The sequence below is a fragment of the Gasterosteus aculeatus genome, chromosome 4 (assembly GCF_964276395.1).
Source record: "Gasterosteus aculeatus chromosome 4, fGasAcu3.hap1.1, whole genome shotgun sequence".
In the NCBI taxonomy this organism is placed as follows: domain Eukaryota; kingdom Metazoa; phylum Chordata; class Actinopteri; order Perciformes; family Gasterosteidae; genus Gasterosteus; species Gasterosteus aculeatus.
The window spans coordinates 23515108-23529320 of NC_135691.1; the positions used below are offsets into that span (position 1 = coordinate 23515108).

Here is a 14213-nt window from a genome sequence, read left to right on the forward strand (position 1 = left end):
TCCAGATAATCTTCCGCTGCTGGTCTATACCTTGCTCCTGCTCCGAGGCTGAAAACATCGGTCGAAACGGTTGTCCCTTATCACCATTCAAGGATGATGGATGGCGAGCAGGGCCCGCAGTGTGGATACTTATGTTGCTACTGGGGGAGGAATAAAATCATTGCCTTTTATTAAGTGGCAATCACTAGACCATGCTGAACGGTCACTGGCGTCCTCCCCGCTGAGATCACCATTATGACAGGTAAGGGTTCTCAATTTGATTGTGGCAGTTAATACCAACCCTCTCTGCCTATATCTGTCGCGTTAGTGTCGATAATAGAGACAACTGGGCTTGTAGGCCTTGCGATATATTTGCTCCTAGCTGAGCACCATTAAGTACAACTAGGGACTGGCCCAGTGGTCGGCCTGTTGTAGAGACCGAGCATGCTCCATGTAAAAGCCCTACAACTCCAAAGGTCTCAGGGGTCATTGTCACACTTGCTCAGCATTGAGAAGTGTGCTACAGCAAAGGCCACGCTTAATTAAGTCTTCAATTGTAAAGGTGGGATTTTCAAATTGACTGCTTTATGTGCTCAGGTAGTTCCGTCATCTCCAGCAAATGAATACAGTGAGGTTCTCCAACACAAGGCCGCAGGATTGATTAATTTCTTTTGAAATTATTCATAAAATCAGAGCTTTACTTAAGTGGCTCCTCACCGTGGTCCGAGTACCAAGTTGTATTTCTGTTCATAATTTGCGTCTCATTGTGTGCCTGTCAATTGACCCTGTGGTTGACAAGTTTCAAGTGAAGCTCGCATTGAAATAAAGAACCTATGTTATGATGAGGCTTCTTTTTGGGAATCATTCGTTGATTCTATTGACCCTGAACACTTGAAGGGAGAAGTTCAAGATTTTGAGTATTTAATATGTGCTCCTCATAGCCAACAGACCCAGACAAACTTAAGAGATTCCTCATTTTAACCAAATTAGTTATGAGCTGATGCAGGGATGTGGAACAGCTTTTTTAAATCACTGACATGTCAACATATCAAGTGTAATTTTTTACCCTGTGCTTTTCCCTTTTATTATCACTTGTGAGAAATTATGGAAGATTATGGAAAACAAAGGGATAGAAAGAGATAAAAAGCTTTGCAGACTCTGCCGACCGGTCCGTTTTATTTAATTGGTGGTCAATTAAGGTTGTAGCTGGTTGTCAATAACACTACACTTACAGAGAGGTGTCAAGCTTTTGAAGCAGTAAGTCTGAATGTGTGAATATCTTTACATAGCTATGAAGGAGCTATGAAATCTGTGGCGCACCGCCACAAATTAGTCTATGCATGGGAAACACTGCGAGCGGTGCCAGCAGTTGTGAGTAGGGATGCACCGATCCAAATTTTTTCACTTCCGATCCAATCCCGATACCTAAACTTGGATATCGGCCGATACAGATAATATTCCGATACCAGAGCTGTGTTTTGAAAAACAAGAAATCCTGTTAACAGAAAAAATTCTGAAAACAAATTTGAAACTAAGGGTTTCAGATTGATTGTCATGTCAATATTTATTTAATTTCATAAATGTCAAATACTTGAGTCTTAAAAATGTAGAAATATGAAAAGTGAAAAGTGTGAACATCTTACACACTTGACACACAGTCTCACTCACTCGTTCACAAAAAAAACAGCACAAATCAAGTAAACTGACTCTTGTATCATGAACAACATATCAAATATCTGAAGAAAAGTGCAATAAAATAACTGTAAACATCTTACACACATACATAATACATAAGTTTTAAAACAGTGTGCATCAGAACAGCACTTAAGATGACCTGGAATAAACTAAACACTAGAGTCTAACTATTCTTTAAAAGAAAACAAAAATTGAATGTCTCAAAGTTGACTCTGAGGAAGTGATGTAGTGTTCAACAAATCTTACATCGGCAGGTTCTTCTTGAGGCATATGAGCATTTCTGCTCTCTCTGCAGTTAGACGATTCCTTTTTTCATCCACGACATTGGCTGCCGTGCTAAACAATCTAGCCTCAGTGCTATCCTGCTAGCCCGCTAGCTGGCTGCAAACTGTGGAATTGATTCCTGAACAGAGGCGCGGCTCAATGAGACACAGTTATGAGACACGCTCAGGAAATCCATTCCACAGTTTGCAGCCAGCTAGCAGACTAGCAGGCGGGGATCACTTTTGGAGTCATTCAGCAGACGACGTTAAAGCGCAGACATGGCTCATTGATATCGGAAATCTCCAAAGGTTGTATCGGAAAATCCGATACCCAAATTTCTCTGGTATCGGGTCCCGATACCGGATCGGATCGGCCCCATCCCTAGTTGTAAGTCACATGGCGCAAGCAGAGAAGTCTGTTCGACTTAAGTCGTCCAAGGTGTGTGAGCATTTCCCACTAAATAAACTAAAGTGTGTCAATGGCAAAACATGCAAAGTCAATGTAACATGGCAAGATAAAATCACCACGAGCAAAAGCACCATGTTGTCCCGTTTTGACGTGACAAATGTAGAGCCTGCAGGCAGGCTCTCTTTCTACTCGTCATCCAGCTGATAAAGCTAGCGTTAGCTCGCTAATAACAGCAGTAAAGCAGTTAGCAAGACTAAAGACACGTTTTTTATTTACTCGCCTTTTCGGGACCATTCATTTGTCAATCTTTTGCCATGTATATAGTAAAGTTGACATTGTTGACTAATATATTTTTGTGCGTTGTACTTTTTAATACATTTCCTTAACTTTCACTGATGGTAATAATTTAATGAATAAGCTTCAAGTGAACATGGGTGTGTGTTTGAGTGCGTCTGAGTGTAGTGTAGAGAACACTGATTATCCTGTTAAATTTTCTGATTTGTATTTTTCTTTTTTATAAATTATGTTGAAAGAGCAACCTGTTTGTGCACTTTCTGAAGTCTTTTTGCAATGTGAATCTGCAGTTGTGCAAGGTGGAAAAAGCTTTTATTAATGCGTTTTTTTTTTTTTTCCAGATTCATCAAAATAATCGTTAGTTGCTGCCTAATATGTAATGTATCATTCAAAAATTGACTTATTGACTGAGACATGAGTCCATACAGTGTTATTGAACTACGAATGTCGGAGGTAACCTCCTTCAGGGACTCCACCCTCATTGTTATTTGTGTGGCAGATTACATAATTTTCCGGGGTATTTCGAGACAGAGTTTTCAAAGGAGAAGGAGAGACTATTCTTAAAGAGTTAGCAGCTGCAGCAGCGGGCAGGTCCCCACCCTGCTACCAGCAAGTGCTTTCCACAGCTTCATTCTTCTTTAGTACACTAGCTGTTGTAAAAAATATTCTGATTACGTTGTTCTCTCATTATTTGTTCTTTGCTTTGCTGCTAATGAGCAGGACAGGGCAGCTAAATGAGAGAGTTACGTATACATTAATCCATGTGCGCCGCAATGTTACTCATTAGAGCAATCCTTTTTGTTACACAGTTGCTTTAATTCGATTTTATAACCTGCAAGACTTCAGGGCATGCATTGCTAATAATGTTAGCCTGTAATGTGTTTGTCATTACATGACCAAACAGTAAGCAAAATAAGTGAAATTATTTTTCTTTTCAAGCGTCTGTTAATTTAAGGGTACTTAATTCGTTCTTGGTAGGCCCCTCGACCCACCACGTGCTAACCTGCTGCTTTGTGCTTCAGCGCCTGCAATTTCACCATAATGAACTCCCAAGCCCCCAAAAAGACGGAATTTCAGGCCCAACTTTCAAAGACACCATTGTCTTCTTCAGTGGATGGAAGTTCTCAGTTGCTATGGTGATAGGTTGTGAATTTCCTCTCTGGCAGCGAACTGATTTTGGCTCGGTGTCCTTTGACATATTCCCAGTGGCCACCGATATCAGTTCCCAAAAAGTTTTCTCAGATAGGCTACCGATAGCTGGGCCGGTCCTCCAGCAACAATACCGGCAGGAAGGATGGACGGGAGGAAGAGGCCAGGAGGGGCTGAAAAAAAGAAAGGCATTGGAGGAGGATGCTGCCAAATTACCAATTTATTTTTAAGAGGACAAACACAAGTGGCAACTGGTAGAGAGACATAGGCCTAATGATTAGCAACGTAACTATTCGGCTAACGTTGTAGCGTCGTCAACCTATTCGCAAGCAAAATATTAAATTGAACCCAAATATTAGCCTTTTTATATCACCCACTATATAGCCATCCATAGGCTTTGCAACTATTATGCAAATTTTGATAATAAAACTCAAACTTGATCTGCATATGCAGTAAAATGACTTATTTTTTCCCTGTGGCTTCTGAGCAGCAGATAAGCCTGTGTCCTGCTGAAAATCATAAGCCCAAAATGTGCAATGAGGAGGCCATGACTACACGGACAGGACACAGAGAGGATAACTGAGTAAAAAAATATGAATTCAAGAGCAGTATATGACAGTACCTGATTGTAGCAAGCTCGAGCTACCACCTTCGGGGTTCGCTTTAAGGACGCACGGACACACAGTTCTTGTGGGCAATACGTTTTATTTTAATTTCTCGCAGTGAGCAGGTTTCAGTGGGTTGTCTTCCTCGGCCTTGCCCCTGAGCGTCTGCTGCCGAGTCTCCCTCTCCATGTCCTGCTAACTGCTTTTCAAGAGATACATACACAGTCCTCATCACTTCCACCTGTGCTTCTTACTCACTTGCCGGCACCGTACCCTGAACCACTCCCCCGCTCTCCCCCCTGCAGCTGATCTAACCACACCCCGCCACCACATACCCCCACCGCCCGACTTAGACCGGGGAGCCATCCGGCCTAACCGACTCCTCAGGAGGGAGGGGGGGGGGTCGAGAGGGGGCGGGAGAGGAAGTCCGCCACAACCATCTGCGCCCCCGGCCTATGGACCTCCTTGAAGTCAAAAGGCTGTAGAGTGAGATACCACCGAGTGATCCGGGCGTTTGCATCCTTCATGCGGTGGAGCCACTGCAGCGGGGCGTGGTCTGAACAGAGGGTGAACTGGCCTCCCAGGAGGTAGTACTACAGGGAGACGACCGCCCACCGGATGGCCAGGCACTCTTTCTCCACCGTACTGTACCTGGCCTCTCTCTCCGACAGTTTATGCCTGATGTAGAGGACTGGGCGGTCCACCCCCTTCACCTGCTAGGACAAAACGGCCCCCAGCCCTCTCTTCGACGCATCAGTTGGCAAGACAAAAGGGAGAGAGAAGTTAGGTTTATGGAGCAGTGGTTCCCCACAGAGGGCCCGTTTCACCCCCTCAACCGCCCACTGGCACCGCTCCGTCCACTGGACCGGATCTGAGGCACCCTTCCGGGTCAGGTCAGTCAAGGGGCTGGTCCGCTCCGCAAAGCCTGGGATGAACCTCCTGTAGTAGCCCGCCAGGCCCAAAAACTGCCTCACCTCTTTTTTCGTCTTGGGCCGCGGGCAGGCTGCGATGGCTGCGGTTTTGTCCACCTGAGGGCGCACCCTCCCGCCACCCAAGTGGTACCCCAGATACCGTACCTCCCTCTGTCCAACTGCACATTTCCCTGGGTTGGCGGTGAGCCCAGCCTGCCTCAGGGACTCCAGCACCGCTCCCACCCACCGCACATGCTCCGCCCACGTGCAGGTGTATGATGACGTCATCCAGGTAGGCAGCAGCATACGCAGCATGCGGACGCAGCACCCGGTCCATGAGGCGCTGGAAGGTGGCCGGGGCAACGAACAACCCGAAGGGAAGCGTGGTGAATTGGTATAATCCGGAGTGGAGAAAGACGTCTTTTCCCTGGACTCTGGTGACAAGGGAATCTGCCAGTAGCCCTTGGTCAAACCCAGTGTCGTAAAAAAACGTGTGGTGCCCAATCGGTACAGAAGTTTGTCGACCCGGGGCATCGGGTACGTATCAAACAGTGACACCGCATTCACCCTGCGATAGTCCACGCAGATCCTTATCGAGCCGTCCTTCTTGGCGACAAGAACGATGGGGCTGCACCAGGCACTGTTGGACTCCTCTATTACCCCCATCTCTAGCATAGCGGCCAATTCTCGCTGAATAATTTTCCTTTTCGAGGTAATCTGTCTTCGGGGAAGTCTCAATGTGCAATGAGATCCGTGCGACCTCATTACAACACATCTTGCAACCATGCTATGTCCGCTTGCTGGGCTGCAGAAAGATGGGCGTCGAACGGGAGCCGGGTCGGATCGGTGGACTTTGGGACCTCTGGCCCCAGCTCCTCTCTCTCCGCTACTGCAGACACCAGGGACACTGACTCCGCCTCCCTCCATGCTTTGAGGAGGTTGAGGTGGTAGATCTGTGTAGCCCCGCCCCTGTCAGATCGCGCCACCTCATAGTCGACGTCCCCTACCCGCTGTGTGACCACAAAGGGCCCTTGCCACTTGGCGAGTAGTTTTGAGCTAGAAGAAGGAAGCAATACAAGTACTTTCTCTCCCCGTGTAAATTGTCTCAGCTTGGCCCCTCTGTTGTACAGCCGTTGTTGACGCTCCTGTGCCTGGAGCAAATTCTCACGTGATAACTCACCCAGTGTGTGGAGTTTGGCTCCAGGACGTACTGAATCTCGTTCTTACCGGGGCTCGGACCCGTTCCTTAAGCAGGTCGAGCACCCCACGTGGTTTCCTGCCAAACAGCTCGAAGGGAGAAAATCCCGTGGAGGCCTGGGGAACCTCCCGTACTGCAAACAGAGGATCAAGCCATTTATCCCAATTACGTTCATCGTCGTGGATGAACTTACGAATCATGGATTTTAACATCCTATTCAGTCGTTCAACCAGGCCATCAGTCTGGGGGTGATACACTCTGGTCCGGACACAACTCCCAGTAATTCGTACAGTTCCCGCAGTGTGCGTGACATGAACGAGGTGCCCTGGTCAGTCAGAATCTCTTTCGGGATTCCGACTCGGGAGATTGCCTAAAACAGCGCCTACGCAACACTCTTGGCGGAGATGCTGCGCAACGGCACTGTCTCGGGATATCTGGTTGCGTATCTACCAGAACTAACACAAAGCGATACCCCCGTGCACTACGGTGAAATGGCCCGATAAGGTCAATACCTAAAGTGCTCGAACGGCAGCTCCATTAACGGTAGCGGACGCAACGGTGCTCTCGGAATGGCCGGCTGTTTTAACCATGTGGCACTGCGGGCAGGACGCGCACCATCGGCGCACATCCGCCCAGATGCCTGGCCAGTAAAATCGGGCCACTATCCAATCCAGAGTTTTATCGCTACCCATGTGGCCCGCCATCGGGTTATAGTGAGCCGCCTGGAAAACTATTTCCCTGCGGCTTTTTGGTACCAGTAATTGGGTATTTTCCTGACCTGTTTGAGTGTCACGACTCACTCTGTATAGCCTGTCGCTAATCAGTGAAAAGTGCGGGAATGATAATGCTGTGTCGGGGCGCACCATTGGACCATCAATTCGCATCATTTGGTCTAAGGCAAAGCGTAGAGTATCATCACGGCTCCAGTGGAAAATCTTCCGTGGAGCGTAATTCAGGAACCAGCGGCGTCTCCATAGGGGGCTCCGCCGGTTCCCCCTACCCGTCCGCAGTGTCGGACAACCTCGCGTCACCACTAAGCACCGCACACATCCCGCATGTGAACGCACCGCCGCGCACTGCCCTGCTAACTTATGAAACCTCGACCCATCTGTCCCCAAGAGCGTCTGCTGCAGTGTCTCCCTCTCCAGGTCCTGCTCACTGCTTTCAAAGACATACACAATCAGTCCTCATCACTTCCACCTGTGCTCCTTACTCACCTGCCGGCACCGTCCCCTAAACCACTCTCCCCCCTGCAGCTGAGCTAACCACACCCCGCCACCACACTGATGAACCAATATGCATTGTTTGCTCAGACGTGGATGTAGTAAAGGACTAAAATTTGTGAAGAATAGGCTACGAAGCTCATTGAGTCAGGACAACTTGGGAGGCTTTCATGTTAATGTGCACAGAGAAGGAAATCCTGTCTATGAGCAATGACACAGTTCTAGATAAAGTGGCTGAAACCAGTGCGCTGGTTAGTGATGCTGTAGATGCTGTTGGTGCAATTTGCAATGTAACTATACTGTATTGTGAGTTGAACTGGAAACATTAGTTCAGAAAAACGTTGTTGAAGAGTGGGATACGATTCAAATGCTTTATTTATTTCTGCTTTTGTTGATTTATCAACCTATCCTTGTGGAATAGTGGAACATTTTGTGTTATCTTCAACTTTAAGTGGATTATTATTTAACCCGTAACATTATTTGTTGAACTATTTTTATTTTTTTTTAAACTACAGGAAAGTAAGAGCTGAACTGTTTGTGCTTCATTTATCCAATTTCCACTACAATGGAAAAAGTGGGCCGGTCTTGGGCCTAATATTCCCGGCTGAAAAGTGGCCCCACTCCGGGCCTGGCCAGAGTAGGGCTGGGCGATATAGACCAAAAGTCATATCCCGGTACATTTTGGTTGGATATCGATATACGGTATATATCCCGATATTTTCTCCACATTAACGGGAAGAAAACCTGAACGCAAATGTCAAAGCCAAATATGACATGTCATTAGTCGTTTAATTGAAACCAGCAATTTCAGTAAGGAGTTCAAATAAAATCAAATAAATAAAAAGGAATAAATAATAAATTAAATTAAACAATAAACAAATGCTCAGCCGTTCAAATAATATTATGTATTAGTTCTTCTCTTGCAAAGTAGTTGCAACTGGGAAGCTCATATCTCAGGTCCATCGTTTTCAGGAGCATTTTGAATCCGACTTGTTCAACAGTTGCAACAGGGACCATGTCTTTAGCAATGTGATAGGACACCGCTTTCGTTATAGTGCACCACTTGTCACTTTTCTTTTCATAAGGCACACTGCGGGAAAATGAGGTTTGCAGTGAGCTTTGTTTCGGGGCTGGAGCTTGTTCGGGTTGTTTCTGGCATGCGGCTTCTGTAGCGCGCAGTTTCACACACTCTTCGTATTGCAGTTTGTGCCGTTGTTTTAGGTGGTGAAAAAGATTTGAAGTGCTTCCACCCCTGTCTGTAACCTGTTTATGGCACTCCCTACATATAATGTTATTTTGTTTCTCATCGGATACTTTAAATCCGAACCATCTCCAAATTACTGAGCCACTGCTTTTTTTTTTTTTTTTTACGAACCAATTCCTCCTCCTCCTCCGCACGCTGCGCAGACGTTGTTGCCAATCATTGAAATAGTGTGGGAATGAGCAGGAACTGCTGGATTTTAAGTGAGCCAAGTGAAGTTTAGGCAAGGCAAGGCAACTTTATTTGGATAGCGCTTTTCATACACAAGGCAGACTCAAAGTGCTTCACATCATAACATTTCATACAATAAAGTGAAATAAAATGCAGGAATTAAAAGACAATCAAACATTGCACACATCAAAATGAAGAACATCAAATTTTATTTTAAGCGAAAAGGAGATGAAGAGAAAGGAATCAGGTGAGGGCAATTTGGAAGATTCAACTAACATGAAAGAGGTTTCTTCACAAGATTTAGAGCTGAAACTGAAGCCAGAAGCTCAGAACAACCTTGGCGAACCGACTACGGTGACTCCAACTGCCACGACTTCAATGTCCACTGGAGCCAGCAGAGGGAGAACATATAGGTGTAACGGAGTTAGAAATACACTGTCTGTTTCAAAGTATTGTATTTTATTTTTGGGTTATTATTCAACAATCTTGTTGAACGTGTGTGTGTGAATTTTATTTTGATGAGTCAAATTTGCGGAAATTGCATCTCTCCTGCGCCTCCTAGGTTTCCGTAGTCCCGTTTTTCCTTCACAGTAGCGTTACACTGTTGAAGGTAAGTTGAGAGAAAAACGACGTCGCACTATTTCGCGATGTTCTTAAATATAACTGTTAACATCAGCTACCATTAGCGTGGGTAACATGACCACGGTTCTCAGCTGTGGTGCGTTATTATTCTAGACGATGGAGTGGTGATAAAAGTATACATTTGGTCATTGTTTAATTTCGCGCCGTTTGTACTCGCTACATCCGGTCGTCCTGACGTATACGTTCCCCTCTATAGACCCTGTGTGTAGGGAGCTGATGTGCGGAGACCAGAAGGCAATGTCTGTGTTTTATTGTCTTCTGCAGGTATGTGTTTTCTTTTGTTTTAATGCTGGAATTTTTGCAGTCACTGTTATTTATTTTGTTCACTTGGGGTTGTTCTCCCCTTTTTGTCACAATTTGGATCTTTGACAAGCTATAATTTAGATTTTGCGGTAGTCCCGTTTTTCCTGCACAGTAGCGTTACTCTGTTGAAGACCCTGTGTGTAGGGAGCTGATGTGCGGAGACCAGAAGGCAATGTCTGTGTTTTATTGTCTTCTGCAGGAGCAAATAAATGCTGAAAAGATCAGTACCTGAGTCGACTACTTCCATGCCCTAAACACATCTGTTACATAGGCCTATAGAAGCATCTGGACAACTGATATCCTTTGCATTTAAGCGCAGTATATGCATGAAATTTGTTTATTAAACAAATACAATTTCAAAAAAACACTGTGCTCCTAAATTTCTTTGTGTGCTCCTAAATTCTTTCATTTGATGTGCTCCTAAATTCTTTCATTTAGGAGCACATGTACTCCTTGGGGAAAACATTAGCGTCGAGCCTTGCCATCTTATTTATTCACATTGCTCATGATGTCCACCTTAATTATCCGGTTGCGAAAGCTCGCATTGCCCCAAACCGATCATTTGTGGTGTTTCCGGTCTTTTTTCGGTGACTGAAACTGAAACAACAACTACCGGTAGCGCAAAATCTAACTAATATTTTGAGTGCGCAGTGACATGGAATGCTCAGGTCAGTGTAAACAGGTACTGTACATTATGGCTCAATAATGTACACCCCTTGACTCACTCATAACCAATCAGAATGCTGGATTTCATCTACCCGTATTATAATGAGTGTGTACTAGTACCAATATAATGGAAGGGTAAAAAATGGACTGAAGCCTTAGTATTTACCCAAATATTTCAATAGAGTTCTGAATGCAAGTAAATACAAAATTTGGTTCAGCAAGCATTTTTCCAAGTGCAACTTGAAGAGCCACCATTGTGTCATTCTGTTCTCCACGCGCTGCCTCTACACACACCTTTTTTACATTACACATGCCACATCCTCCTCATGCCACCACGTCGACCAGCAGAAGTGGTGTGTGGCCTTCTAGTGTCACTAATAGCCCTTCTTACCGGCACCACAATGTCTCTAAAAGAAGTCCAGACGGTACAACGAGGGAAAAGGCAGACACAGTGGAAATCAATGTCCATTGTCAATGCACTTGTAGGTCACATCATCCTACAAAAAACGGGAACTGGGGAAGGTGACTCTCTTCACAACCATTACTTTAGATGCAAACTTAAAATAGGGCAACGAGTTACTTAACTTAACCACAATTAGATTGCATTTTATGAAATGTCCTTTTAAATTTTTAATCAGGCTGGATATATTCTTTGTTCAGTTTGTGTTCACTTATTATGCCAAATGTACTCTTTGTGGTTTTACAACATACAATTATACACCAAAAAATGCATCCCTTCTCTTTTTCTTCAGCTCCATATATCCACATATCATATATAATATATTTTATAATCTACAAAATTAGAATTGTAATTTGTCAGATTGCAAGCAAAATGGGATATCGCATTTTTTCGGTTTTAGGCCCATCAGTATTATGCAGTCAATTTGCAAGCTCTGCATGATGGTTTCACTGGTGAAGGACTCTCAAACCACCAACTTACACGTTCATTTCCGTGACCACTGCTCTGCTGTGGCCGATAAGCTGTAACCAAGAGAAACTGGGGTTAGCAAGCATCAACGTCAGTCATCTATCTTTTGAGCTTGCAGTAATGCGCCATGTAGAAATGGAGCACTAGTGCACAACTCGTGTTTTTTTTAAGACCACTAACATTTGAGTATTTTCTTATAAGTTTCTAATACAAGTACTTGATAGTAACATTACTGTTTTAAGTGTAAGTCTGTCGCTGACGTTTTAACATTCAACATTGTCTTTTCCAGATAGAAACGTTATCTTTGCAGGAGGGATGTTAATAACTCCTATTTAAACAATGTGTTTTATGTCTCAATGTAATGGATGTAACCGATGTAAAAAAAAAAAAAAAAAAAGCACTACCTATGGAAGATGAAAAGCACAGTGAGCTTCCTTTTCCATGGTGATGTGATGCGCCACAGCAATGGGCTAGTTTGGGGAATGGGGAAGTTTCTTCTTCTACTAGCAAATAAATGCTTTATTGGCAATTCATTGATGTTATACACCAATGAACTTCATAAGGACGTGTCTCTCTAGTACACTTAACTCAAACCCAATCATGACATTTGCAGCCTATGGCCACATTGCATACTGTAACATACCCTGACATTTTCATTCTATTCCACCTCTAGGAGGCAACGCATTCAGTCGGCAATATTTAGCATCTTTGGGCATTTTTAGTCTTTTTCAGCTGTAATATTTCAACAAACTGCCACAAAATATATGCATGAGTATTGGTCAACTTTGAAAATGGTCAGGACAATCTAAATACCTGATTACATTTTTTTTATCAAAACCGTGAGTTTTCGTTGGACGACCGGCGTAGTAGTGCCATTTTACACCCATCTCACAAAAGGAGGAGTTGTAAATGAAAAATCTGCCCTAAATTTCTCATGCAAGATACATTTCCACCCCCAAAATTTTGATATTACAAATTTTCTACTTTGATGTAATCCTTGTAGCCAGTTGACGTGATCAACCTCAAATTCTGTTAAAGAAAAACGTTCCCCTTTTATTATATGGAATATATTTTTCAGTTAATTAGGATGGTTGAAAACCCACGGAGCTTGAACATGTGTCAAAAGTTATTACTAAAAATACCGTTCTTTTTTTTACCGTATGTATATATCAAAAGAGCAGCCCCAGCTGTATTAATTTAGGCGAAACTATGGAATGTTGTCAAATGGAGACTTGTAAAAGAAGTTTATTGGCGCTATGCTGTAAACCAAACAAAGTTGGCCATTTGGCCAGTTTTGGCTGTCTTAGCTGTACTTAGCAAACTCCTCTTGGACACTATCTGAGATCCACTCCAAATTTGGTCAATATATTGAAGATGATTAAAAGTTATCCAAAGCTTTACGTTTGATGAAATGGCATATGTTTGCAGGCTTACAGAAAGTATCCAATCAACCTCAAATCTGATCATATTCTAAATTTGAAAGAATGTTGTGTAATCCTGTTTGTAGATGGTGAGCGTCATCCTTGTTTATTTTCTGTTCTGCTGCAGGTATAAACATTTCCTACAGGACCTGACTGCCAACACGAGTCCAGACAACCCGGAGTTTCCGCAGCTTTCAAGTATGTGTCATTTCTCATCATTTCGCTGATTCAATCATTATTTTCATGCATTTCAACCTTCATGTTACGCCCCCCCCCAATGGATTTTACAGTGGAGATATGCTCCTCTGATTGGCAGACGTGTGAGACAGCAATTGTTATCACCTCCTCCTCTTCCAATGTGTCATGAAATGGGATCGTCCGCAATGGCAACCTAACATCAGGTGACACGAGCATGATGATGTACTCCGCATAACCAATCTCAGACTTTTGGCTCGCTCGCAGTGGAACGAGCCGGTAGGAACATGGGTTGATTAAGTACAGCTGTACAATTATTGAATCTAAGCCCAGTCCTCCGAACAGCAGGGACTAAAACAGAAACCCAAAGCTGAAGGTTTCATGTCAGCAGTCAGGCTCTGTCACAGTGAAAGACAGCCTTCATTTTCTTCATCTGAGGAAGGGAAGGGCTCACTTTCCCCTTCATTCCTTCTTTTGTAGTTTTTGTCACTGCAGCCATTGGCTTGCCGAGAAAACAAACGCCAGGCAAACCTTAACGTGTAAGTTCAAGTTTCATGTGGATTTTGACATAATTAATTGGTAGTGGTTTAGAAGATATTAGGCGGGAGCAATTAAATGAATACATTCAACACGAATCACGATAATTACTCATTTCAATCGTCAAATAAACATCTTATTCAAGTGTGAATGTACACATGGAATTATTTATGTGTGTCAATTAAAATCTCATTGCTGGTGTGTTTCTTTGCTTACAAATTAAAACAGCCCCTGACTCTAAGATGAAGGTCCATATCTAAATGTGCTCCACCATCGCCTCTTCCTCTTCTCATTAGAGGATCCTTTTTTAAACTTTGTAGCTTTGTATTGCAGTGAGTGTGCATGTGGAAAAAAAGGCCTGGT

At 43.9% G+C, this 14213-nt stretch overlaps 1 protein-coding gene across 2 annotated transcripts in view; it reads left to right on the top strand.

Annotated features, from left to right (window-relative positions):
- Positions 1–14213, top strand: part of arhgef39 (Rho guanine nucleotide exchange factor (GEF) 39) — a 51372-nt gene that overhangs the window by 14847 nt on the left and 22312 nt on the right. For both annotated transcript variants that reach the window (XM_078101409.1, XM_078101410.1), the window contains exon 6: positions 13246–13316. In XM_078101409.1, the coding sequence (XP_077957535.1) occupies positions 13246–13316 (71 nt within the window). The remainder of the gene's footprint in view (positions 1–13245; positions 13317–14213) is intronic.